This window comes from Sebastes fasciatus, chromosome 19 (assembly GCF_043250625.1).
Source record: "Sebastes fasciatus isolate fSebFas1 chromosome 19, fSebFas1.pri, whole genome shotgun sequence".
NCBI classification, from domain to species: domain Eukaryota; kingdom Metazoa; phylum Chordata; class Actinopteri; order Perciformes; family Sebastidae; genus Sebastes; species Sebastes fasciatus.
Window position 1 is genome coordinate 8,005,362 of NC_133813.1, and position 24,883 is coordinate 8,030,244.

General features: G+C 40.6%; 1 protein-coding gene across 2 annotated transcripts in view; it reads left to right on the forward strand.

The window, feature by feature from the left end:
* Positions 1–24,883, forward strand: part of wdr7 (WD repeat domain 7) — a 101,778-nt gene that overhangs the window by 43,252 nt on the left and 33,643 nt on the right. For both annotated transcript variants that reach the window (XM_074618786.1, XM_074618787.1), the window contains exons 22-23: positions 5,353–5,466; positions 24,312–24,539. In XM_074618786.1, the coding sequence (XP_074474887.1) occupies positions 5,353–5,466; positions 24,312–24,539 (342 nt within the window). The remainder of the gene's footprint in view (positions 1–5,352; positions 5,467–24,311; positions 24,540–24,883) is intronic.

The following is a 24,883-nucleotide window of genomic DNA, read 5'->3' on the forward strand; positions in this document are numbered from 1 at the left end:
AAGCAGTGGCCATGACCTTTCAGCTCTCCAGGACGCGTTTAAAGGGCTTTAACACAAAGGAAACAGGCGACCAGGAGTTGTTAACCTGCACTCAGAGGGAGAGACATAAACTGTCCACCCCTGTCTTTATCATCACTGCAGTGTTTAATTAGCTGCTTTTCACCTTAAAGGAGCAGTTTAGTCTTTCTGACAGTGAGATGAGAACATCAATATCACTCTCATGTCTTTGTGTTAAATAGGGACATGGTTAGCGTAGCTTAGCATAAAGTTTGAAAGCAGGGGGAAACCGCTCTCCTCTGAAGTTAGAGCGTCTCTAACAAGCCCCCCAGGAAGAGCGCCGGGCGTTGAAGCAAATCTTCGCAGTGGCCAAACGGCGGTGCTATACCTTCCGTGTCCATCACGTGATGCCATTTGGCCCAAAAATACTTTTTTTCCCATAGACTTACATTGGGAAAGAGACGTCCACAAATCCGATGGACGTTCGCTGCATGTACTGCCGCGCTGCAGGGACACAGAGTCGGTTGAAAATCCGGAAAGTTTGCCTTGAATGAATCAGACCTCGGCCACATTGTTTTGGAAATGAAAACAGCATTTTTGCCCACTGATATCCAAAAACACACCTCTTCCTGTCTCTCTCCATATTGCCCTGTTAGCTACAAAGAACGTACAGTTTATTGATTCGATCCACAAACGATTAGCTAGCCAGTCGCCCAGAGTCTCATTTGATTGGATGAATTTTTGTAAACGCCACCCCCCCCCCCTCCCCGAGTGCAGGATGAGTCATTAAATATTTGTTTACAGGAAGAGAAAAGACAGAGATTTATAATACTGTGATACTGGAGGTAAATGAACAATTAACACAGGGACACATGATTGAAACTGGGGAAAAAGTATTTCTCATTTCATGGGGACTTTAATCTTTGGGGTGAAAGACTTCCAGAGCTGCAGGGAGTAGAAAGGGGGCAGTGGCAGCCCAGAGTACAGCCTCCAAGGCTGGGCAGGGAGAAAGACTCAACCTGGGGATGGGGGCGGGGGGCTGGATTGATAAAGAGGGGCTCTACACACACTTTACACTCTCATATTCACACACACACACACACACACACACACACACACACACACACACACACACACACACACACTTGATTAACCAAAGTCCCCAGCATTGTTCCTCCTCACACACACACACACGCATGAACACACCCAGTTGTTAGGGTCAAACTGTGTGTGTGAAGCTGTGTCTTTGATCACTGAACAGCAGTCACCATTTCCTCTCTCTCCTCTGCCTTTAGTTTAATATCTGGCCCCGATCGCCCAACTCATGAACCTGCTGTTGTTAAAGATCCGCCTCCTCCTCTTCTCATCTCCTTTGCTTTTCTTTGTCATCCTCTCATCTCCTCCTCCTAGCCTTTTTCTTTTTTGCATCTGTCTCTTCATCACCTCTCCTCCCTCTTCCACTTCATTTCCTTCTTCCTTTCCGTCTGCTCCTTATCCTGCTCCTTCCCCTTGTTCTCTCCCTCCTCTTCACTATTCTTACTTTTCATTCTCGACTTTGTTTTGTTTGTTTCTTTTACTGGTTTTCTATCCCGACTTTTACCCTCCCTCCTTTCCATCTTTCCTTCCCCATCCCCCCTTCCTTTCCCCTTTTTTCCCTTCATTGCTGGGTGGATGGAGTTGACATTGACTGGCCTTATATTCTTCCATATATATCTTCTATGTAGTTTATTTATATATATAGGGCTGTCAAAGTTAACGCCATAATTACACGTTAACGCATATTCGTTTTAACGCCACTAGTTTCTCCGACGCATTAACAAAACTGGGAATTTTCATTCGTTAGATTTTTAAAGCTAGAGTGAAGATACTGGCATCATATCGAACTAGAAAACCTAAGGAATCAATTAGTACCAAACGTGTCATACTAACTTGTCAAGAAGGAGGCTAAATAACGCTCCAAACTTACGCTACTTTTTTGGTGAGGAAAAACTGTCATGGCCATTTTCAAAGGGAACCCTTGACCTCTGACCTCAAGATATGTGAAATTAAATCTCCCTTTAAGGTACATTTTGAACAGATAAGAAATGTGCAATTAACTATGGACAATCATGCGCTTAATCTTGATCAAATATTTTAATGGATTGACAGCCCTATTTATAATATATATTATTGTTTGTTAGATATATAAAACACTAAAATACAAAAAAATAAATAAGTAATGAACATAAAGAAGCATGATAGAAATAGCAGACACTGACAAGGTTTGACATCTTCCTGCTGTTTTTAAATAGATAGAAAAATACATATCTCAAATATGGGTTTTTCAAAAATAATTCAAGAGTGACTAATAACACAACTGCTAAAAAGGAAACCGACCTGCCTCATCTTACCAGAAAAAACATAATCATTGATCATTTTATCTATAGCTCTTAAAAAAAGAAAAGAAGAAATGAAACAAAAGATTCAAAATGAAAAAGAAATTGAAGCTTAGAAAGAGGAGAGTACACTTTGATTTAAAGAACAGGAACCGAGGAGAGAGAGAGAGCAACAGACAGAAGAGAGGAGGACGGGATCCTGGAGGTTAACAAGGCATGCTGGGAGCTATGTGTCATGGCTGACATGACAAGCTTGACCTTGGAGCAGGGCACAACGCCTCCTCCTCCCCCTCTGTCATCCACCCCTCCTCCACCTCCCTCAGCTCCTGCGTCTCTCTCTTTCTCATTCCCTCGCCAGTTGAGTTATAGGCCCGACGTGTGTGTGTGTGTGTGTGTGTGTGTGTGTGTGTGTGTGTGTGTGTGTGAATGAAACATGAACCACCTTAAACAACACATGCATACCAGAATTAACCAAATCTGCTCAGTGGTTTATTATCAGACGCAATTCCGTAGCTCTGGAAAGTTATTGCAGTGACATCATTTCATCCATGCAAAGTAATCCATCAGCAATGTGCAGAATATCGGACCATCCTGCACTTCATGATTTATACCAAGTGCCAATGCAGGAGGCAGTGTGTCCTTTATGTAGCGAGGTGGATCGTCGGGGTGGTGGAGGTCGGGGTGGTGGATGGGCGTGTAGCTCGTCTGACTCTAATGCAGGAAACCTGAGTTTATGTCCTGTCACAGACCTGCAATTTATAATGTGACCACTGATCTTAACCGAGTGTTTTAGATGCCTAACTCTAACCATACCTTAGAGATTCTCTATACAATATCCAGAACATTAATATCGAATAAAACACGTATTGTCCATGTACAGATATAGTGGAGTAATGGCTAGCTGATGGCTCCCTCTGTGTGTGTTGTAATCTGAGTTTCTCTGTGCTTTGTTGACATAACCGGGCTGGCTGGCTAGCTCACGGCCGCTGCTCTGCACGGCGGTCATACGGCGGTTACAGCTGATAACGACGGCGCCATTGCATTGAGTTTGCCATGTTATGATTTGAGCACATTTTTTTTATGCTAAATGCAGTACCTGTGAGGTTTTCTGGAAAATATTCTGGACATTGTTTTGTGTTGTTAATTGATTTCCAATAATAAATATATACATACATTTGCATAAATCAGCATATTTGCCCACTCTTATATATGACAAATCTGGCTTTAAGGTACATTTTGAACAGATAAAAAATGTGCAATTAATTTGCGATTAACTATTTTAATCAATTCACAGCCCTAAAAAATACAGTATTTGTATGATGTTTTGTGTATGCATAAATTCCCATGCGGTATATTGTAATTCTGTTTCAGAATCAAGGGTCTAACCCGATAGAGGGTGTCCTTTTGGACAGTACAAACACAGTGACACCTGCCAACCAATCGGAATATATCATTTATCATCTTTACTGGTTCTTCTTTTCTATTCTGATCATCTCCTTTGGCTCCAAACACTGCTGTGTTCCACGTCAGTAGAGCTCTGGTAAACTGAAATTGAACTGAGAGAGAGAGAGAGAGCAGTTTATGTAGAAACATCAGTGTCCAATCACAGCGAAGCATCAATTATGTTTTAATTAAGTTCAATTAAATTTTTATCACTTTAACATTTGAGACGGATAATCAACAACCAGGCTGTGTATTGGCCTTCTGTCTTTGTATGTGTGCGTGTGTGTATGTGTATGTGTGTGTGTGTGTGTGGTCATTATGTTGAGCTGTCAGCAGTGTGTGTGAGCAGGTTAATTGGAACATGATGCACAATGTTAACCAGAATGAATCAATGTAATTACAATGTGTGTAATTACAGTGTTTTTCTGGTATTCATGTCCTCGTGTGTTGTGAATTATTTGGGGGTCGGGAGGGGGGGGGGGTTCAACACAAATGATGTAATTTCTGAAATTTTTTTTTTACAACTTTTTTTGCCCGTTGTTTTCCCGCACAGGGAAACACTGTGAGGACTGCATGTGTGTGTGTCTGTGTAATTCATTAATTAGGCTGTTTTCCCGGAGATTAGCCCAGCGTAGGCTCTGTTACCTTTACTCGCTTCATTCATTAGCGCAGCATCATTCATTAGCCCAGCCGCTAATGAAAAACCACTCTTAATTGGCAATGGAGAGATAAGGGCTAAATGAAAACACTAAATAAAGAGGTTGTGTGTGTGAGTGTGTGTTTCCATTAATTCTCTAGATAAGGAGGAGGCCCAATAAACCTTTATTAGCTACTTAACCAGGACAGTTAGCCTGATAATAAGGATCAACACAGAAACCTGGTGTGGTGAGCTTACTACACACACACACTCACACATTGTTGAGGGTGAGGAGAGTCATTTAAATACCTTGTATGGTCGTGCTACTTAAAATACACTGAACACACTGTGTGCATGTATGCTAGTCTGCTCTTTATGTCTTTTCGTCAACATGTGTTTCCTACACACAGTGTTTAATATTGATTTATTCCCGTTATTGCCGTCAAGCGACTCAACCTTATCTGTTCCAACTAACTGTATGGATGTTAAAGGAATATTTTACAAGGCTTGATATGATAAACTGTGGTCTTTTGAGTTTAATGTAACAATGCTGTTTATCACAGTGCAGACATGGTGTTGTCTTGACAGAGATTTGATCTTATTCAGGGGAAGTTCACTGAGAGCAATAGTCTCTTTTTCAGGAACGCCCTGATCACATTCACACAGTTACAGATTCACACTTGGAAGCTCAAGGGCACCTTAGTGGTAGTAATGAGGGAGGGGCAAACGCGGCTTCTTCACTTTCCCCACCCAGATTTATCCTGTCGCTCCGGAGGATTGAACCGACAACCTTCCGGTCACAAGCTTGCTTCTCACGCCCTGATGGTCCGCCTATTTCATGTGACAATACAGCCTAATATTTAATAACTAAAATGTTTGTTTCTCTCTCTCTCTCCTCAGCTGGGTCGACCACTGAGCCCTCCCCTCCAGCTCCGCCTCCTCCTGAGGTTCAGCCAATAGAAGCAAAGGTTCCTGAGGAGGAAATGGACGTTACGGATGATGACATCACAGCAGGTAGGGACATGAAATACGACGTATAAAAAAAAAGGCTCATTTAAAGTGGCAATCGTTGAGATTTCAGTTGACGGAAGGGGTTTATTTCACAATAATGACTGGCTTGCTGTACATTATCCTTTCCATAACAAAGAGTATTGAAGCCAAGAGACGAAACTCCGGTGTCTTTTTGACAACTGCCGCCATTTTGGACTGAAAATGCTTATTATATTTATAATATTTTATTGTTCAACACAGGCCAATTTTGTAGAATTCACTTCTTGGCAATATACGTTCTTTGTCTATAATCCGACACGGTGACCATCTCAAAAGGCATAATTATTGCACAGTCCTATCCCGGTATCAGGGACAGGGTGAGGAGTTGGTTCACCATCTTATCAAAGATTCAAAATTACATTTCTTAAAGCAACTTACTTACAAACTTACTGTGAAATGTTTGAGGGTGTTTGGGGTATAAAATTAAAGGATTGTTTTCCCCAGTGACCTGTGGAGCCTCATCTGGTTTGATATAGGAAACATTAAAAGGTCATTTATCATTTATGTGACACTGAATTTAGGAGTTTTGCTCCGGTGACTCTGAATGTAGGTTAATCACTGTGTGTGCGTGCGTGTGTGTGTGTGTGTGTGTGTGTGTGTGTGTGTGTGTGTTTTCTAATCAGTGCCACACAGCCCATGTGTAATGTCAGTGTACTGTGACCTGCATGGTGTTAAAAGCAGTTTGATGTTTAGTGTGCACACATGCGTCCTCTCCCTCTCCCTCTCACACACACTCACACAAACACACACGATAAGGTGAGAAACACTTCTCCCCAGGAAACGACTGACACCTGCAATACAGGTAGAAAACACACACACACACACACACACACACACACACACACACACACTTTTCCAGTCCATTTATCTTTTGACACATTTCCCAGAAAGTTTAACGGTGACAGACACAGACAGGTAGATTTTCTCTAGTGACTACACTCACACAAACAAACATTTGAGCAGTACATTTTGATTTATTTGGGATCATTTACGTATAAAGATCGAGTGATTAGTGGTTTTATTTAGGGCTGTCAAAGTTAACGCGATAATAACGTGTTAACACAAATTCCTTTTAACGCATTAATGCAACTTTCCATTGTTGGGGTTGTAGCGGGCTCAGTTTTAAAGCTAGAGTGAAGATACATGCATGCATGTTTCATATGAAGCATCATATGAAACTAGAAAACTTAAGAAATCCATTGGTACCAACCATGTCATACTAGCTTGTAGCGAAGAAGGTTAAATAACGCTCTAAACTTACACTAAATTTTGTCCCTTGACCAATTGACTATGGACTTCAATATGTTGATTGATTGACAGCGCTAGTATTTTTCCTTTTGAGTGGCTTGTGTTCCACCAGCTTCATGCCTGTACACTTTGCACAATTTACTTCCTCGTAAAGCAGCTGATCATCATCTCATTAACTGTAATGGATTCAGAGATCACAGAAAAACAACTTGCACGTCTAAAGGGGAAATTTATATTCCAAAAAGCACTGCAGAAATGGCTCCAACGCTGTCTTACCATCTCTTCCCTTCCTCCTCCTCCCTCCATCCTTCCCTCAGACCAGTCAATATCGCGGATGTGTCTGACAATTTATCATTTCTCACAGCTCATTTTTCTCCTATTGACAGCAGTGTTTTTTTTTCCATTCAGTCTCTGCAGTATTAAATCTGTTAGCAGACGCCTCAAAGACAGAGCCGAGTCTGAATCTTCTCTGCTGTGGTGGAAAAAACTCATTGAGCCTTAAAACTTTTCACTGTCTTTCTCTTCCTTCCTTCCTTCCTACCTTCCTTCCTTCCTCTAGTTTGTGATTGATGTACTGTTTTGGGAAACCTGTTAGTGTTTTGGGTAATGGAGAATCAGCTACACATGTGTAGTTTGTGATATTACTAAGCAGTTAAAGGTGTTTAAAAATATATATATTTTTTCATGAAAATCAAACCCCATGTTTTGATTTTCAGTCTACTATATCCATTCAATGTAATTACCTCTCCATATAGTAAAGTGTCCATAGTTTTTATTGGTTGCGGAAGAGTCCGCCATTCCCATGCTGGATTCAGATTGCCTACCCAAACTTGAGGGATTCACAGAAAAATGATGCACGTATGTAATCCAGCACACTTTGACCTCATTGATATCCGCATATTTCTGTTTGTCTATTTGTTGAGAAAGTTAAATGATTTATATACGTACGCAGATGATAGGGCAACATCTTCAAATGTCTTCTAAACCCAAAGATATTCAATTTGCAATGATATAAAACAGAAAAGCAGCAAATCCTAACACTGGAGAGGCTGGAACCAGACAATAGTGATATAGTAGTGATAATAGTGATCTGCAAATCAACAGAAAGGTAGATTCGTTAGGTTCATACTCGTACGAGGAACTTTCATTTTGTGTTGATTTTGGCGGTCCCTGTGGACAAAAGCGGTAGTGTTTCCGAGCACCAGACTCCCTTTAGAAAACCTCATTTTACTGCAGCAGGGTCTGACGGTCTGCCCCGCGTATTCCTGGTTCTGGTTCTCCCGTGCCTCCCTTCCCTCCCGGGAAGAACAGGAGAAAAAGGGGGAGGGGAGGAAATATAGAAGTAAAAGAATGTAGGGAAGGACAGGAGATGAGGAAAGGGGAAGAGGAGAGAGGAAACAAAAGAGGAGGAGATGAAGAGGAGACAAAGGAATAAAGACAGAGATGTCGACAGCCACAGAATCACTTGGCTGCAGGCTGTTACCACAGCGATAGACTCATCACCTCCGTCTACTGTCTCCCCTGTCACACACACAAACGCACGCACACACACACACACACACACACACACACACACACACACACACACACACACACACACACACACACACACACACACACTGTTCAGGTTGTGCAGGTTGTGCAGGTGACAACAGTTGTTGCTCGGTGCCACAGCTGCAAAACCTCCCAGACCAGAGCACACACACACACACACACGCGCGCACACACACACACACACACACACACACACACACCTCTGTGTGTGTTTGTATGTGTGTGTTGTAATTATGTCCATAGCAGTGTCAGGGGATGTCATTAGGATCCACAGCACCCTCCTCCTCAAATCCTCCCTAACCCCCCCCCCCCACCCCCTCCCCCCCCACCCCCCCCACCCCCCACCCCCCCCCACACACACACACACACACACACACCTCTACTGGCATGACATTTTGATGGGAAACATTTTGCCAAAGCATCTACACAAACAGTGTGAAGTGAGTGACGCAGACAGTGAATACAGAGACACAATGATGCACAGTGAACAGGATGAAACAGGCGGTGGTGATCTGGTGATCACTAACTGTTTAGTGGAAATTTGTTTGTAAAACATCTATAAACATTACATAGGTAGATGGACCAGAAACCAATTATTAACCAGACAAAGTATTAACTATGTATCTAAATAATGTTATATAGATTATTTACAAAGTATTTATTAACCATTTAACAAGGTATTATAATCATCAGTTACAACTTTATAATTGTCATCCAAATAAAGTTTATAGACGGTTTACAACCAATTATTAACCATTAACAAAGTGTTACAAATATCTATCTATGTAAAGTTTACAAATAATATCTTAATCATTAGCAAATACCATTTCTAAATGTTGGTTATTATAAAGTGTTACCAGCTGTAGAATTAATCGACTATTGCAACGCTGTCCTCTCTGGCATTCCCATCAAACTACTCAACAGACTCCAAATCATTCAGAACTCTGCCGCCCGGATCATCACCCACACCAATTCCTCCGACCACATCACCCCCATCCTCATCCAGCTGCACTGGCTCCCTGTTAAATCCCGGATCGATTACAAAAACCTTCTGCTCACCTACAAAGCTCTCCATAACCTCGCCCCCACCTACCTCACAGACCTCCTCCAGGAGTACACTCCCTCCCGTTCCCTCCGCTCATCATCAGCCGGACTTCTGACCACCCCCACCTCACGCCTCAGCACCATGGGAGCCAGGGCATTCAGCTGCTCTGCTCCCAGGTTATGGAACTCACTCCCCCCACACATCCGGCAGTCCGACAATATCACATCATTCAAATCCCTCCTGAAAACCCACCTGTTTAAACTGGCCTACTCTCTCTAGAACTCATCATCACCCATCATATGTGTCTGTACAAATATGTTTCTGTCATGTCCTGTTGTTTTTAGATTATTTTATCTGTCAATGTTTTAACTGATTTTTGTAAGGTGTCCTTGGGTGTCCAGAAAGGCGCCACTAAATAAAATGTATTATTATTTATTATTATTATTAAATTATTAGTCTATCAACAGATAATTAACATATTTTTTTTACAAGCGATTGTCATTTATAAAGTCAAAATGTCAAATATTCTCTGGTTCCAGCTTCTCAATTGTGAGGATTTGCTCCTTGTCTCTATTCTATATTATTGTCGGTTGAATATCAATGTTTTTTTTTTTTTTTTTCCCTTTTGTCTTTGGGCCGTTGTTCAGCCCATAAGAACACTGGTAACTGCAGTGTTTTTCAATTCACTACAAAACATCTGCAGCTGCATTGAAACCCGATCATATTTATGTGGAACAGTAACGTGGTTCTACACTAGAGGGAAGACTGAGAGAGAGGATCTCATCTCTGCCTCTGATGGAGCGGCTGACCTCAGGGAGGTCAAAGGTTGCTGCTGGACACAGTCCCATCCCCCCCTACCTAAAACGGAGACGTTTGAAAACACAGCTGACCCCATGTTAGTTTTAAAACTCCCGGTTTGTGTTTTAGTCTGGACGGACAGAAACGGAGACCTTTGAAAGCGATGATGCAAACATCAACGTTAGATTCTTGATTGGGTCTTATCAGTCATGACATCACGCCCCATCACATGTACCTTTTCCGGTAGAAAAGAAGTGACAGCCTCGAACACCAGTGGTTAATTTCAACGTGGATAACGAGTTACAAGCGTTGCTGACCTTGTTGTCTATGCTAGCAGCTGTAGTGCAGTTAAATTTTGCATTTTATAATGCTACTACTGCCTACGTGCGCATGAGGCAGGCTTTTATTTGAGCGCTTTGCATCAATTACTGTGTCCAACGCTGCTTCCTTTTTGTACGCGCATGCCCATTGTACGTGAATGGTCAGGCGTGGTAGTATGAACAGAAACGGCCCTTAAATGCCCGTCTGGACGGAGGTCGTTTAGTAACGTATTAGTGTGGATGTAGCCTTAAACCACAGATAGATACTTGCAGCAGTATTGTTTTCTATTCAACATCAGTTCCTCATCCTGTTAGTTGGGAGGAAAGAAGGAAAGTCGTACCCTTGTGAGGGGTCCGCAGCAGCACAGATAGAGGTCAGAGGTCAAAGGTCAAGCTGACCCTCACCTCACGGTGTCATTAGCCCCAGTTGTGATTTGGTTAGCTGAAACGCTAGCCTCCCCTGCTAATCTAATATCCTGGAGCCTGGAGGTCGCCTGGGTCAGATCACATTTCTCCTCAGAACAGATTGAACTTATGGAGAGATAAATGGTCAGAGCTGCGACTCCCAGCGCTCTGATTGTTTCTGATGATTGTGTCTCTTCTGTTTTACACAGCGAGGGACCCAGCTGGTGTGTAGGAATATTATTATATTACACACAGAAGAGTGAAGTTATTGTCCAAATGTTATTAATGTACAGGAATGTATTTCTGGTGGATAGATGGTAGGACAGTATGTATGAACACAGAACATTTTGTACGCTATGGTACAGTGTAGTATGGTATAGCATGGTATAGTATACTATATTATATTATACAATGTATAATAGACACAGAATCAGATTATTCTTGTGGCGGTAGCTGACTCACTTCTCTCTCATTCGTTGAGAATATGTGCAATAAGAATCCAATGTAATGCATTGAGGCAGATTTGGGATCAATAATCTAATAATAGTGGTCTGTACATCCATCGCTACTTTGCAAACTAGAGTAAATGAAAAGGCGGGAACAGTCCTTCATTTACGTTAACAGGGTTGTGTGTGAGCGGTTCTACTCACCAGCGCGAGTGCTCCTCTATCGCCGCATTTCCACCAGATCCGGTGATGGAGTGCGTCTCAACGCTTTCCATTCATTTCCTATGGAAAGCAGGAAAAGCCGAATCGTCCAGTGCATGGTGGGAGGTTTTGCGGCGAGTTGGAAACGGTTTGTATTTGCATAAAGTTGAACATTTTTAACTTTATGTAAATGAGCTTGTCCAGCGCGACGCGTCCGACTCGCGAAACTTGGACCAAGCTGTCAAACTAGGCGATCTAGTTCTAAGATGAAACGAGAAAAAAATTCTCGCTGAAAATGTTTTCAGAAGTAGATTCTGGTGGATTGTTTAGACGGCGCGTCCCTTAGTGTCCCCGCTGGACCTGGTAGACATGTACTGCTGGATTTAACATTATAGACATGACCACTGACTATTTGTGTAACAATTTAGCCACAAATTCACAGACCCGTACACGGTGCAGCCATATACTCGGTTTTGACTGAGTCTTGTTTACTTTACTGAGACTCTGAATGTCCCATCAATATGGTTTTTCACTGACACTCTCCTCTCATATACAGATCGTTTGTGTTGAAAACCTGCAGACAAAAAACACAAACAGTATGCTATAGTATGGACACAATCGTACTCAATTACAGAATAAAGACATGCATTCATTCACTGCTTTAGTAGCTACTAGTACTTCCTCTTTTCTAACCTAAACAGTTGATCACAGTATGACACTCACATTCTCTCTCTCTCTCTCTCTCTCTCTCTGTCTCTCTAACACACACACACACACACACACACACACACACACACACACACACACATGTACACGCTTGTCTCATGGTTGAGTGGACGGTGTGATAATGTGCACGTGAAGGGGGATGGGCAGGGTGTGTGTGATTGTCTGTGTGTATGTGTGTGTGTGTGTCAGGGTTTATGAATGTGTCACAAAGATAAAGCGCTGGCCTTGGGGTAGTGTGTGTGTGTGTTTGTGTGTGCGTATGTGTGTGTGTTACAGACTGGCAGCCTGCTCATGACGTGGATGGAGAATCACAGAGACAGATGGAAATGACTGGTTTACTGGCTGGATTTCTCGGCGGTCACTGTCAGAATACCTGATTGGCTGTTTGATTACTAACCGACTTAATTGCAACCTGATTGGCTGCCTGACTGACGGTTTTACTAACTGGTTTAAAAACAGGCCTGATTGGTTGCTTAACTATCTCAGCTCCCAGTCACGAGCCTGTCACAGACAACCATCCACAGTGTGATGGTTTGACTTCATTATTATTATTTCCTTATGAAGTCATTTAGGTCAGACGAAGAGTCAACCAGCACGACTGATTGTTAGCGTCAGAATCCCCCAGCTCATCTAGACAATCAGACAGACAGAGAGGTAGTTAGTTTCCAGGCCTCTGGGTAGATTCAGATGTTAATACTGGTCACATTGATCAGTATGAAGCTCTGTTTTCACCTCAGAGTGAATGATTGAAAGGCAAAGCACTGAAATCAGAGGCTGCAGATTTCTCAACATGTGTCCTGAAGTCCAAATTTTTATTCAAAGCAAACTACCAACCTCTTCTTCACCGTCTTAAAGAAGTCCAGTACATTCAGATTCACCATTCTCCGCTATTTCCTCCGCTTTACTGTCAGCAAGTGATTCAGTTCAGGAAAATGTTGAGTTCTCAGATAATTTGTCTTTTTCACTGCAGAGATCTGCTTGTTGTGTCTAATCAGGTCGGATTAACTGTCAGACATCTTGAATTGATCCAACGCTTCAGACTCGACACAACAAACTATAAATCGAGCTTTTTCCCTTATTTCTCCTCCATTTCTCAGCAATCCAACAGAGAAACAACTCTCTTTTAAAGTTATATTTCATGGCATTTTTTATATGAAAAATGGTTCCACTCCTCTCTACCACACTGATATACAACATTATATTGATTTTTTTTTTTTTTTTTTTTTTTAAAGGAGAAGAAAGAGAGGTAGGCACAAACAGCACAATGGTACCACTTTGAAAATCCAAAATGAGAACATTTTGGATTTGGACATTAACTTTGAGCTGCCGACACTGTGATTTTGATTTAAATACATTTAGAAGTTCTGTTAAAGTTCTGAAAAGTCCCATTAAATATTGTGAGGCTACCATCCTACAAGTTTTGCCTTGGCAAACCCACAGTACTGCAGAGACATACAGTATACACACAGGGGGGGAAAAAAGAGGTACTGTGACGTATTTCCCAGTGAAATGGAATATTTGAGCAGTGTACAGTTACAAGAGGGATTTAAATCAAATCCTTTGCATGTGATTGGACGACTAAAAAGTGGGCGGGCTTAGAAAGCAGTGCGATACGGAGCTGATGGATGTCATGATGTTATTGGTTGAAATTGGTCAGCACTAGCTTACGTCAAGCACACGTCATATTTTGTTTTACAGGAAGAAAAGATGATTGAATTGATATAAAAATACAAAGATTTTTTTTTTTTTTTTAATTGCATTTATTGTTAAATCGCAAATTAATCTAACATTTTTTATGTGTTCAAAATGTACCTTAAAGAGAGATTTGTCAAGTATTTAATACTCTTACCAATATGGGAGTGGGCAAATATGCTGCTTTATGCATATGTATGACATATTTATTATTGGAAATCAATTAACAACACAAAACAATTACAAATATTGTCCAGAAACCCTCACAGGTACTGCATTTAGCATAAAAAATATGCTCAAATCATAACATGGCAAACTCAAGCCCAACAGGCAACAACAGCTGTCAGTGTTCTGACTTGACTATGACTTGCCCCAAACTGCATGTGATTATCATAAAGTGGGCATGTCTGTAAAGGGGAGACTCGTTGGTACCCATAGAACCCATTTTCATTCACATATCTTGAGGTCAGAGGTCAAGGGACCCCTTTGAAAATGGCCATGCCAGTTTTTCTCTCGCCAAAATTTAGCGTAAGTTTGGAGTTTTATTTAGCCTCCTTCATGACAAGATATTATGAGATAGGTACCAGTGGATTCCTTCGGTTTTCTAGTTTCATATGATGCCAGTATCATCTCTCTTGCTTTAAAACCTGCTACAACCTCCGAAAGATCGCGGCCCTTCGGATTTTTAAGAAGTTAATTCATAATTGCAAGTTGCGTTAACGAAATTAGTGGCGTTAAACCAATTTTTTTGTTTACGCATTATTACTCGGTGGGAGGACATGAACCACGGTCTCCTTTGTCAAAGTCTTGAGCTTTGTACGTCTACCTACTGTACCTGCTACTTCTACCACTTACTGCACCAAACAATACTACAAAAGAAGTTGCCAGTGCATTGATGCATTGACATAATACTGACATAATAGTCAGCTTTGAAATATCTCCAAAATGATCTGTATTTCATTCCCCTGATAACTTGTTAGATTTCTATAAACATTTTAATTGTTCTGCAAGATGTTATCGTCCTTTATCATCTTCCGTAGTCCTCACCTGCCTCGCGCCTCCTGTTTCTTCTCTGTCTGTGTGATGGGAAGATAATTTTCTTTTCCCTCTCACTCTAAGTTGTAATGCTTTTCATTTGGCGGAGTGTAAATCTAATTCTGTCAGATGGCTTTGATTCATCTGCGAGCGAGAGGAGAGTGCGACTAAGCTGCGGTGGCTTTAATAAAAGTAATTCCTTCTTTATGAAGAAGTGGCGTGATGGAGGCCGTGCACTGTCTCTGCATTAGGGAAATTAACATCCAGAGCCATTTTTCAGACCGCTCCATTAACGGCACGAATCTGACAGCCGCAGAGTGACGAAAATATTGGTTGTATTAAAAACCTGTCGGATAGTAAATTAAACTGCGAAACAAACACATAATTGATAACAGAGGATAGAAAAATAAGACCTCAGGCTTTCAATATTGCCAATCTGTGCCTCCGTGCAGTAGTACTGATTTATGAAGTGGAGCAAAGTTAATGTGATTGGGAGTGGATGTAGCTGTAGAAAAGTGCATCTGTCCTGCATCACTACTGTGTTGAAGCATGTGGGGAAGGCAAGGGGAAGAAATACCTGAAATGTTAGGGATGACTCGTGAGTCAAAATGATGACACCGAGTCCAAATTATTAGATAGTAAGTTGAAATCTTAACTTAATACTTATTATTTTGTATTAATCTATGATATAAAGTTTATTTGCATGTACTGTAATTGTCAAAATGTATAATCCGTTATGAAATAACATAACATATATTACAATATATTGTAATTAGGGCTGTTAGGTGATTCAAATATTTAATCGCGATTAATCGCATATTTTTTATCTGTTGAAAATGTACCTTAAAGGGAGATTTGTCAATTATTTAATACTCTTATCAACATGGGAGTGGACAATATGCTTGCATTATGCAAGTGTATGTATATATTCATTATTGGAAATCAATTAACAACTCAAGACAATGACAGATATTGCCCAGAAACCCTCACAGGTACTGCATTAAGCATAAAAAATATGCTCAAATCATAACATGGCAAACTGCAGCCCAACAGGCAACAACAGCTGTCAGTGTGTCAGTGTGCTGACTTGACTATGACTTGCCCCAAACTGCATGTGATTATCATAAAGTGGGCATGTCTGTAAAGGGGAGACTCGTGGGTACCCATAGAACCCATTTTCATTCACATATCTGGAGGTCAGAGGTCAAGGGACCCTTTTGAAAATGCCCATGACAGTTTTTCCTTGCCAAAATTCAGCGTAAGTTTGGAGCATTATTTAACCTCCTTTGCGACAAGCTAGTATGACATGGTTGGTACCAATGGATTCCTTATTTTTTAGTTTCATATGATGCTAGTATCTTCACTCTAGCTTTAAAACTGAGCCCGCTACTACCAAGACATTGCAAGTTGCGTTAATGTATTAAAGAAATGAGTGGCATTAAAAGGAATTTGTGTTAACGCGTTCACTTTGACAGCCTTACAAAAAAAGTAACAAAACGACTGGGTTAGGTTTAGTAGAGAAACACCATGATGAAAATAAGTGAACACTGAGTTTTAGTTTCACATGGGACACGAACGGCGATCTCCTGGACGAAAAGACAGTGCCGTTTTCGTTGTATGGGAACGAAATTTCCCAGGCTGATTTGACAGATCATTTCAGAACAGGTTCTTATTTTTTAAACTATTTTTCATGGGATAGGATGTTTATATGATGTTGTTGTATTGCTGCTTCATGATGTAGGCCTTGGCTGTTCTAGAAATAAGGGAAACTCTGAAAGTAATAGCTGCTGTGAGGGAGGTTAATGGATCTAAAGATTGATGGATGATCAGCAGAGATGTAAAATCAACAGGATGTGTAGTTACTAGTAAAACCAGCAGTTTGCTTTAGTTGTGTGGTCTCTTCTTACAAACTTGTATCCAGTTTGTTTGTGGTATCTCCTGCGGACGCCCCCCTCCCCCTGACCCCTCCTCCTCCCCTTCCATGCCATCTAATTGAAGCGCTGTGTTCCCAGCAAGCGTAGATAGCTCCCCCGTCTGTGTCTTAAGACAGTAAAATACACTTAACCTTCAGATGGACTCGGGCCGGTTGGAAGGGCAGCCACCGTTTCAGGACTCAAATCTTTTTTCTCTATCAACTTAATTGTGTTTTTCAATTATTTCCCCAGATTTTCTGTCTCCTGACATTTGCTGTAAGGACAGTGTTTACCCCCGACTCTCCCCCTCCTCCCACAACATCAGCGCTCTTTTGTTTTATGGAACTTCTTTCTTGATCCAGAGACATACAAAGGCTTGAGGCAACCTTCAGAGTTCTTGTTTTTTGAGTTCTTGTATATTCATGCTTTTACCTTCACGGCTAAATCTTTTCTCTCACGGCATTTTACTGCCTGTCGTTCACTTTTCTTCCTACCTCCTTTCGTTCTCACATCAGTTTCCTGCTGCTATTGATTCCCTCCCTCAGTCCCTGGTGATCAGGTTTTACCAGTCTCCCATTGATTACCAATGGAGGCGGGTTGAGGTGCACCATGGGAAGATGGTGGGGCTGCAGCTCGAGAGGGGAGGGTTTGGGAAGGTTGTTGGTTTGATTTCCTCAGCAGGGTTACTAGAAAACAAAATATATACAATTTTTTATCATAATAGTAATATAAATATATATTAGGGCTGTCAAAGTTAACATGATAAAAATGCGTTCACGCAAATTTGTTTTAACACAACTAATTTCTAGTGCTAGAGTGAAGACATCATATGAAACTGGAAAACCTAAGGAATCCATTAATACCAACAAAGTCCTACTAGCTTTTCACAAAGGAGGTTAAATAACGCTCCAAATTTACGCTAAATTTTGGCAAGGAAAAACTAGTATGGCCATTTTCAAAGGGGTCCCTTGACCTCTGACCTCAAGATATGTAAATGAAAATGGGTTCTATGATTTGAGCATATTTTTTATGCTAAATGTAGTACCTGTGAGGGTTTCTGGACAATATTTGTCATTGTTTTGGGTTGTTAAATGATTTCCAATAATAAATATATACATACATTTGCATAAAGCAGCATATTTGCCCACTCCCATGTTGATAAGTGTATTAAAAACTTGACAAACCTCCCTTTAAGGTACATTTTCAACAGATAAAATTTTTTTAGATTAATTTGCGATCAATCACGATTAATTATATACAATTATACGATTGATAGCGATTCAATATTTTAATCGTTTGACAGCCTTTGTATCAATAAAATTTTAATTCAGTCACAATGGGGTTACACTTTATTAATAAAAAATAAAAAAATTCTGTGTTTGTACAAAAAATAAAACAGTAATTTATTTGTTTAAACTGTCACTAAATGAAATACTGAGGAATGAACAGCTTTTATTATGTGGACAGCAGGTCGCTTTAGAACTTGAAGTTAATTGGTAGAGAGCTGACCCTAATCATTGTGTGTGTGTGCGTGTTGCTATATTGATTACTGTTCTTCAAACAAAGGAATCAGCTTCTCTCTTTCTTCCTTTTAATCCTTTTTTCCCACCCTCTTTTGCTTCATCCTTTGCTTTTTTTTTTCTTTCTGGCTCAGTCTCTCCATCATCCCTCTATTTTGCCTTTCCTTTCTCTGTATTTTTTTAGTTTCTTTTCCTTTCCTCCCACTTCTAGTCTGTTCTCTCTCCCATCCTACCTTGCCCATTCTTCCCTTATACCTCTTTACCCCATCCTTCATTGTTCAGTCTTTTCTCTCTACCCTCCTCGTCATCGTTCTCTTATTCGAACTTTGCAAAAAAGGCAGAGAAAAAAAAGAAATTGTTCTCAAAACTTAAAGCAAACAAACATTTAAATATAAGAATATGAATGTAAATAAATACAGTTAATGAAGATGATGATATACGTGTTTAAACCTTTTCTTAAAGGTGAAAGAGTTCAAACTTCTTCTTCTGCTCAGCAGCATTTCTTCTTTTTCTCTGACACATCCATATTTTTAGCGTGATTGCATGGACTCCACAGGTTGTTGCATTACACCATCCTGCCCCTTTTTTTTAATAGATTCCTTCCTTTATGGATAATGTCATCTCAGCCAGAAAGCCTTTTTATCCCGATCCGTCTGTGGTTTTTATGAAGATTTAGCCGAGCTGAGGCGAGCTCGTCCGTCCCTCTTTAGTTTATTGGGTTATGTTTGGGAGCAGGTTGGCCAACAAATAGGATTTAGATACAATGTCATTATAATAGATCTGCCGGTCGTGAAGGAAGCAGATCGATAGGCTTCAAAAATCAATCCGTCCGTCCACACGGGCCGACGGGCAGCAGGTACACAGAGACAGGAAGTGATGCGACGTGACGGGCGCTCACATCTCTCCAATGATGAAAGTTCAGGGCATCTGCACGTCTTCGAAAGGTCTTAGATTATTTCTTACGGCTGTACGAACCACAGCGTCAAATGACTCCTCATTACCTGTGTGTCATTTTAGTTTTCTTGCATTTATTCTGTCTTAAATTGGTACCTTTGGGATCTTCAAGAATTTAAAATAAAGTTTGTAGTTTCAATCTGTAATAAATATTCCAACATGCAGTGATACATTTTGAAGACAGAAAAATTAGAAACCAATAAAATGTTACATCTCTCTGCTGGCTTTCAGTTTATAGCTGTGACCAGATACCGTATGTTCAGCAGGCAGGTCTTGTCAAAAAACCTTAAATCAAGGCTAAGGCAGACTGTACATATGTAGCCTGGTGGACAAAACCCAGAGAAAAAAAAATTCCAATAAGCACTTCCTGCTGCTCATAAAGCTTATTGCTGTGAACACATGGTAATAATTGAAGGTGACCAGATGAATGCATCAGCGTTTTGATCACCTCTCTTCTTTTATCTGCTTTATGCCAGCTGGACAGTCAGACGACACTTTTTATAGAGATTTTAAGGTGTCAATCAAACAGAGACTGTAACTGTGACAAAAATAGGATTTTGAGAAGTCCCCAATGGAAATCACACGCTTGCCGAGAGTTATTATTATAATATCATCTGGTTCAACGGTATGAATTAGACACTGGATTTAAAAAATATATCATGTTGATGATATTGCCTCAAGTTAATCTATAAATTGTAGTATCAGGTTTCATTTTAAATTAAATAATTTATTGTAAATTATGTTTTTAAATGTAGATAAAACGTTGGTTTGGTTTAGCAGTTTCCTGCGGATCATGCAAAGATAAGCTCAGTGCAGGATTGTTGGTCTAGAAAACATCCAGAGAATCGATAGAGCTTGACACATTGGTGCAGTCAGTCATTGTTAACACGATAACACCATTAGCACCAATAACTTAACAAATTAGGTGTTAGAGATATAAAAACCAAATATGTTTCTGCAGCTGCACAGCCAGAACATGTTTGAATATCAGAAGCGAACACCAATGACAGCGCAGCATGGGTGCTTATCCAATCAGGCATCAGAAGGTGTGACGGACCTGTTACTGGTTATTGACTGTGGTGTAGTGAACACACCAGTGCATATACACACTCACACCACACATTGTACACTCGTCCTCTAGACTCCTCTGTAAATACGCTAAGAAATGAATCCTATAACAGTTCTATCAAGGGGACTACAAAAGGTGCACACTTATTTGTTCTTGTCTTGTAAAAAGGTTTAGGTTTATATACGACTAAATGCCTCTGAAACCTGCAGAGACCCCTTCCATCCGTCTGAATCTCCCTCCTTCTCTTCACTTTCTCTTTCTCTCTGTAAATCTCAACTTTTTAGTGATTCTGGTTGGAAGTCTATCTCTAATTCTGTTATCTACTGGCCCAGTCTGGCCCGGGGATGGATGCCATCTGTAATCCATTTATCAGAGCCGGCCGCTGGGCCTTTTTCCAAATGACAGCTGGCCCTTAGCAATCTCATTATAAAAAGCACCAGGATATAATATGGAAATATGGGGGGCGAGGGGGCTCCTGAGGTCTGAGAAATGGACTGAGCAACAAACACACAGTGGACAAAATATTAGAACAAAATCATTTTTTTAAATTTATTTTTATTACGTATATTTGGGCCGTCAGTCGATTGCGATTAATCGCATGATTGTCGATAGTTAATCGTGATTAATCACACTTTTTTTCCGCCCAAAGATGCATGAAGTTATAATGTAATTCCACTACATTCAAACTCAAGCTGTGTTCGAACTTACCACGATTTTGAAGTTAATATTATATTTCGTTGGAGTGTAATATTTTCAGGAACAACTCACCAGCTGAGTCATTAATCATCAGTGCAGATCACAGTCTCCTTTTATCCTGAGTCATCATCCTTTAGTAATTAGTCCCCTCATAGAGTGCTCCAGGGATGACGTATCTTTGTAGGCCAACCAGGAAGTTAGCATCGCCCCCTGGGTTCCGGCAAAAAGCCAATGGGATTTTTTCCGTTGGTTTTTGGATTATTGCTGAAAATAATCTCTGTGGCAAACAAACGTTTATGATACTTAGACGTTTTGTTCCGTAAAATAATCTTCACAAATGAACACCACGAACAACGAGGCTGTAAAGGCGGACAAGTCAGCTTGATGACGTTTAGTAGTCTCATTTAGCCACATAAAGGCTTCAAAATCCACGAGTGGGATATTTATTGATGTATTTTATGTTGTAAAACAAAACGTTAAAAGCTCTTCAGCTTGTGTTAACCACAGACCTTATTTCAGACATCTAACTATAAACCCGTTGACTTCCAGACGAAGGAACCGGAAGTGCTAAAATGCTCATTTCCAGGTTTTAGGACTCATTCTTGTAGCACTCTAGTACAAACTGTGGGTCTGGAGTTTGGACAGCGTGGGCATTTACCAGACAGGGAGGGTCTACTGAAAGATGCTATAGCATGGTATATACCAAGGTGCATCATGGGAAATGTAGTGTATTTGAAGTTTGACCCATACTAGGGACTGAAAGTATCGGCCTCTATTCCTTCTATTTTGACCGCTCTTTCTTTTATCTGTCTTTTGTGATGAGTACCTCAACTTTTTAGAAGTGCAATACTAAATCACTGGAGTACCCCTTTAAATCTAAATTCAGGCATGACAACATTCACCAGTTGAGGATCTATTCTATTCTATATCTATCTCTATTGAGGATTATGTGACGCTAACAAATCCAACACGTGTGAAGAGAAAACTCTGTTAAGATCAACAGGAAATAGACGCAGCAGTGACCAACTCTCTTTCTATTCATCACACCCAGTGTGCTCGCTAACCCCTTATTCCTCACAGACACTGTTAGTGTGTGAGTGTGTGTGTGTGTGTGTGTGTGTGTGTGTGTGTGTGTGTGGGTGTGTGGGTGTGTGTGTGTGGTGAGCGAGCGCTGGTTCCCCTGCAATTCAAATCCATAACAATGCTGTGCTCGTTCATCCAGAGAGAGAGAAAATAAGAAAGAGAAATCCGAGGGTGGTGGTGTGTGTGTGCGTGTGCGTGTGCGTGTGCGTGTGCGTGCGTGTGCGTGCGTGTGTGTGTGCGTGTGCGTGTGTTTGGTTGTTACATACACACACAGATTTGATGTAGTCCTTATTGGGCCTTTGATCCAAGGGGTGTAAGGAGCTCTCATCTCCCACTGTGTTACTCATACAGACACACACACACTTATCGGTCGCACACACACACACTCGTGTGTTCCTCTCCGGGCTGCAGCAGCTCCCCACTGTGTAGACCCTGTCACACGCGCACACACACAAAAGAGGTTATTTTGGGGTCGTCTTGGTGAACACAATGGACGGACACGCCCCTACACACACACACACACACACACACACACACACACGTATACACACTCAACAAAAAAGGTTTCCAGTTGCACGTGTCCAAAAGCCTTCCAGAGGTCTGTGAACATGACCGCCTGTATGTAAGTGTGTGTGCGTGTGTGTGTGTGTGTGTGTTTGCACTGTGACTAAAGGCTTTCAGCGGGACAATAAGACGTGTGCCTGCGTGTACGTGTGTGTGTGTGTGTGTGTGTGTGTAATGGTTAATACCAGGACAATAGAAGTGTGCCTGTTCAGTTGTTATCGGCTCACTGGAGACTCACAGGCCTGCTGTTTTTTTTAACCACCTTTCACCATGAAAAGGAAGAAAAAGGAGACGGGAAAAAAAGAGATGAGAACGGGGGTCCCCCCCCCACTCTCTCTATTCAGCTAAAACATCTCTCAAAGTGTCAGAAGAAGGAAATAAACACACCTACAGTGTCTTCAGACCTTGCTAAATGAACTACAATGTTCTTATATACATTTTTTGTGGGTCACTAAAACCAATAAAGAGCGCTGAAAGCAGCGTTTACAGGTCAGATTTGTGGTTCAGGTTCTGCAGCTTTGCATTTTAATGAGGTTTCCTTATCTTGTGACGGACATTAGATGGAGCTGTTGGCAGGTTTTTTATGTTTTACGTTTAGGATATTTGCAGGAGGCACATTTGGGACAAATTATGATTTTATTGGTTGAAAACATGTGAAATGGTTATTTCTTTTCTTTGGTTGAAATATATAGCTGACCCTGAATCCACCATATTATACAGTTTACTGTAGTGTATGTTATTATATTGTATAATACTCAGCTTTTGGTTTTGAGTCACTTCAAATCATAAGCAGTTGTGGGAGATATGTTTGATAAGCTTTTTTTATTTAAAACAAAAATATATTAATAGGTTTGAAATTTATTATCATGTTTTCATAATATATTTGTACCTTAAAATGAAATACAAAAGTGCATCGTTCTCAAATTCAAAAGTTCAATAAGGGTGTAACTGCTGGGGTCGAGAGAGATAATATACTGTAATAAACTGTATTATGCTCCTCTATATTTGACAATGAATATGATGGCGCATATTTTGGTAACACTTTATAATAAACATAATTTATTAATGGTTAATTGATAGTTCATTAAACTTAGTTAATAGTTATTTTACTCTTAACAAACAACAAAATGACAATTAATAATGTTTGCTAAATATTAGTGATGCTATCATTTCTGTTATTCCAACAGTTTATTGTTGCACACATTATAACATTTTATATACTATATATATAAAGTAAGTGTTTGTTAATGATTAAGATATTATTTGCAAACCTTAAAGAAATTATCTGTAAAGCATCTATAAACATTACATAGATATTTGTAACACTATAGCTATGATACAATATATAATTTATAAACAAATTATTTCATATTACACAAACTGCTGATAAAATAACAGAAATTATAACATTACTAATAATTAATTAACATTATTAATAATCATTTCATTGTTTAACAGTAAAAAAACTATGAAACGCACAAGAATGTTTCATCATCAACCACCACAAGACACTTAATTTCTCTCTTTGTCTCTCTACCAGGCTGTCTGTCCAACCTTCCACCAAACGCCAAGAAGATCTCCAACTCATACGAGGAGCGCCGCAAGCAAGCCACCGCCATCGTGCTGTTGGGGGTCATCGGGGCTGAGTTCGGCGCTGAGATCGAACCTCCGAAGGGTTTAGCGCGGGCCAGAACCGGCGGACAGGCGCCTGAGGGCTTCGGACTGACGAGCGGAGGGTCATCCAACTACTCACTGGCCAGACACACATGTATGTACAGAGATAACACACTCATTGCCATATTTACAATCTGGATATCCCCAAATGTATTTTGCGTCCCGAGGTAGGCATGTAGGGATTGTTACAGGTGTCATTGGGGCTGTTTCTGTGTCACTTGGCATTGGGCTAGCTTTGCCACAGTTTAGAACAGGTCCAGCTAAACTGAACCTGAACCTCCTGGGGTTTAAACGCAGCTACATGCTAAGTTAGACATGGTTTTCCTGACAAAATGAGGACAGGATCAGCTGGACGACAGCTAAGTCTTTTTTGTTTCCACTGTATTTTACAAACAGTGATGTTTCGGATATACGTCTTTAACCCTTTAAAAAACGGAC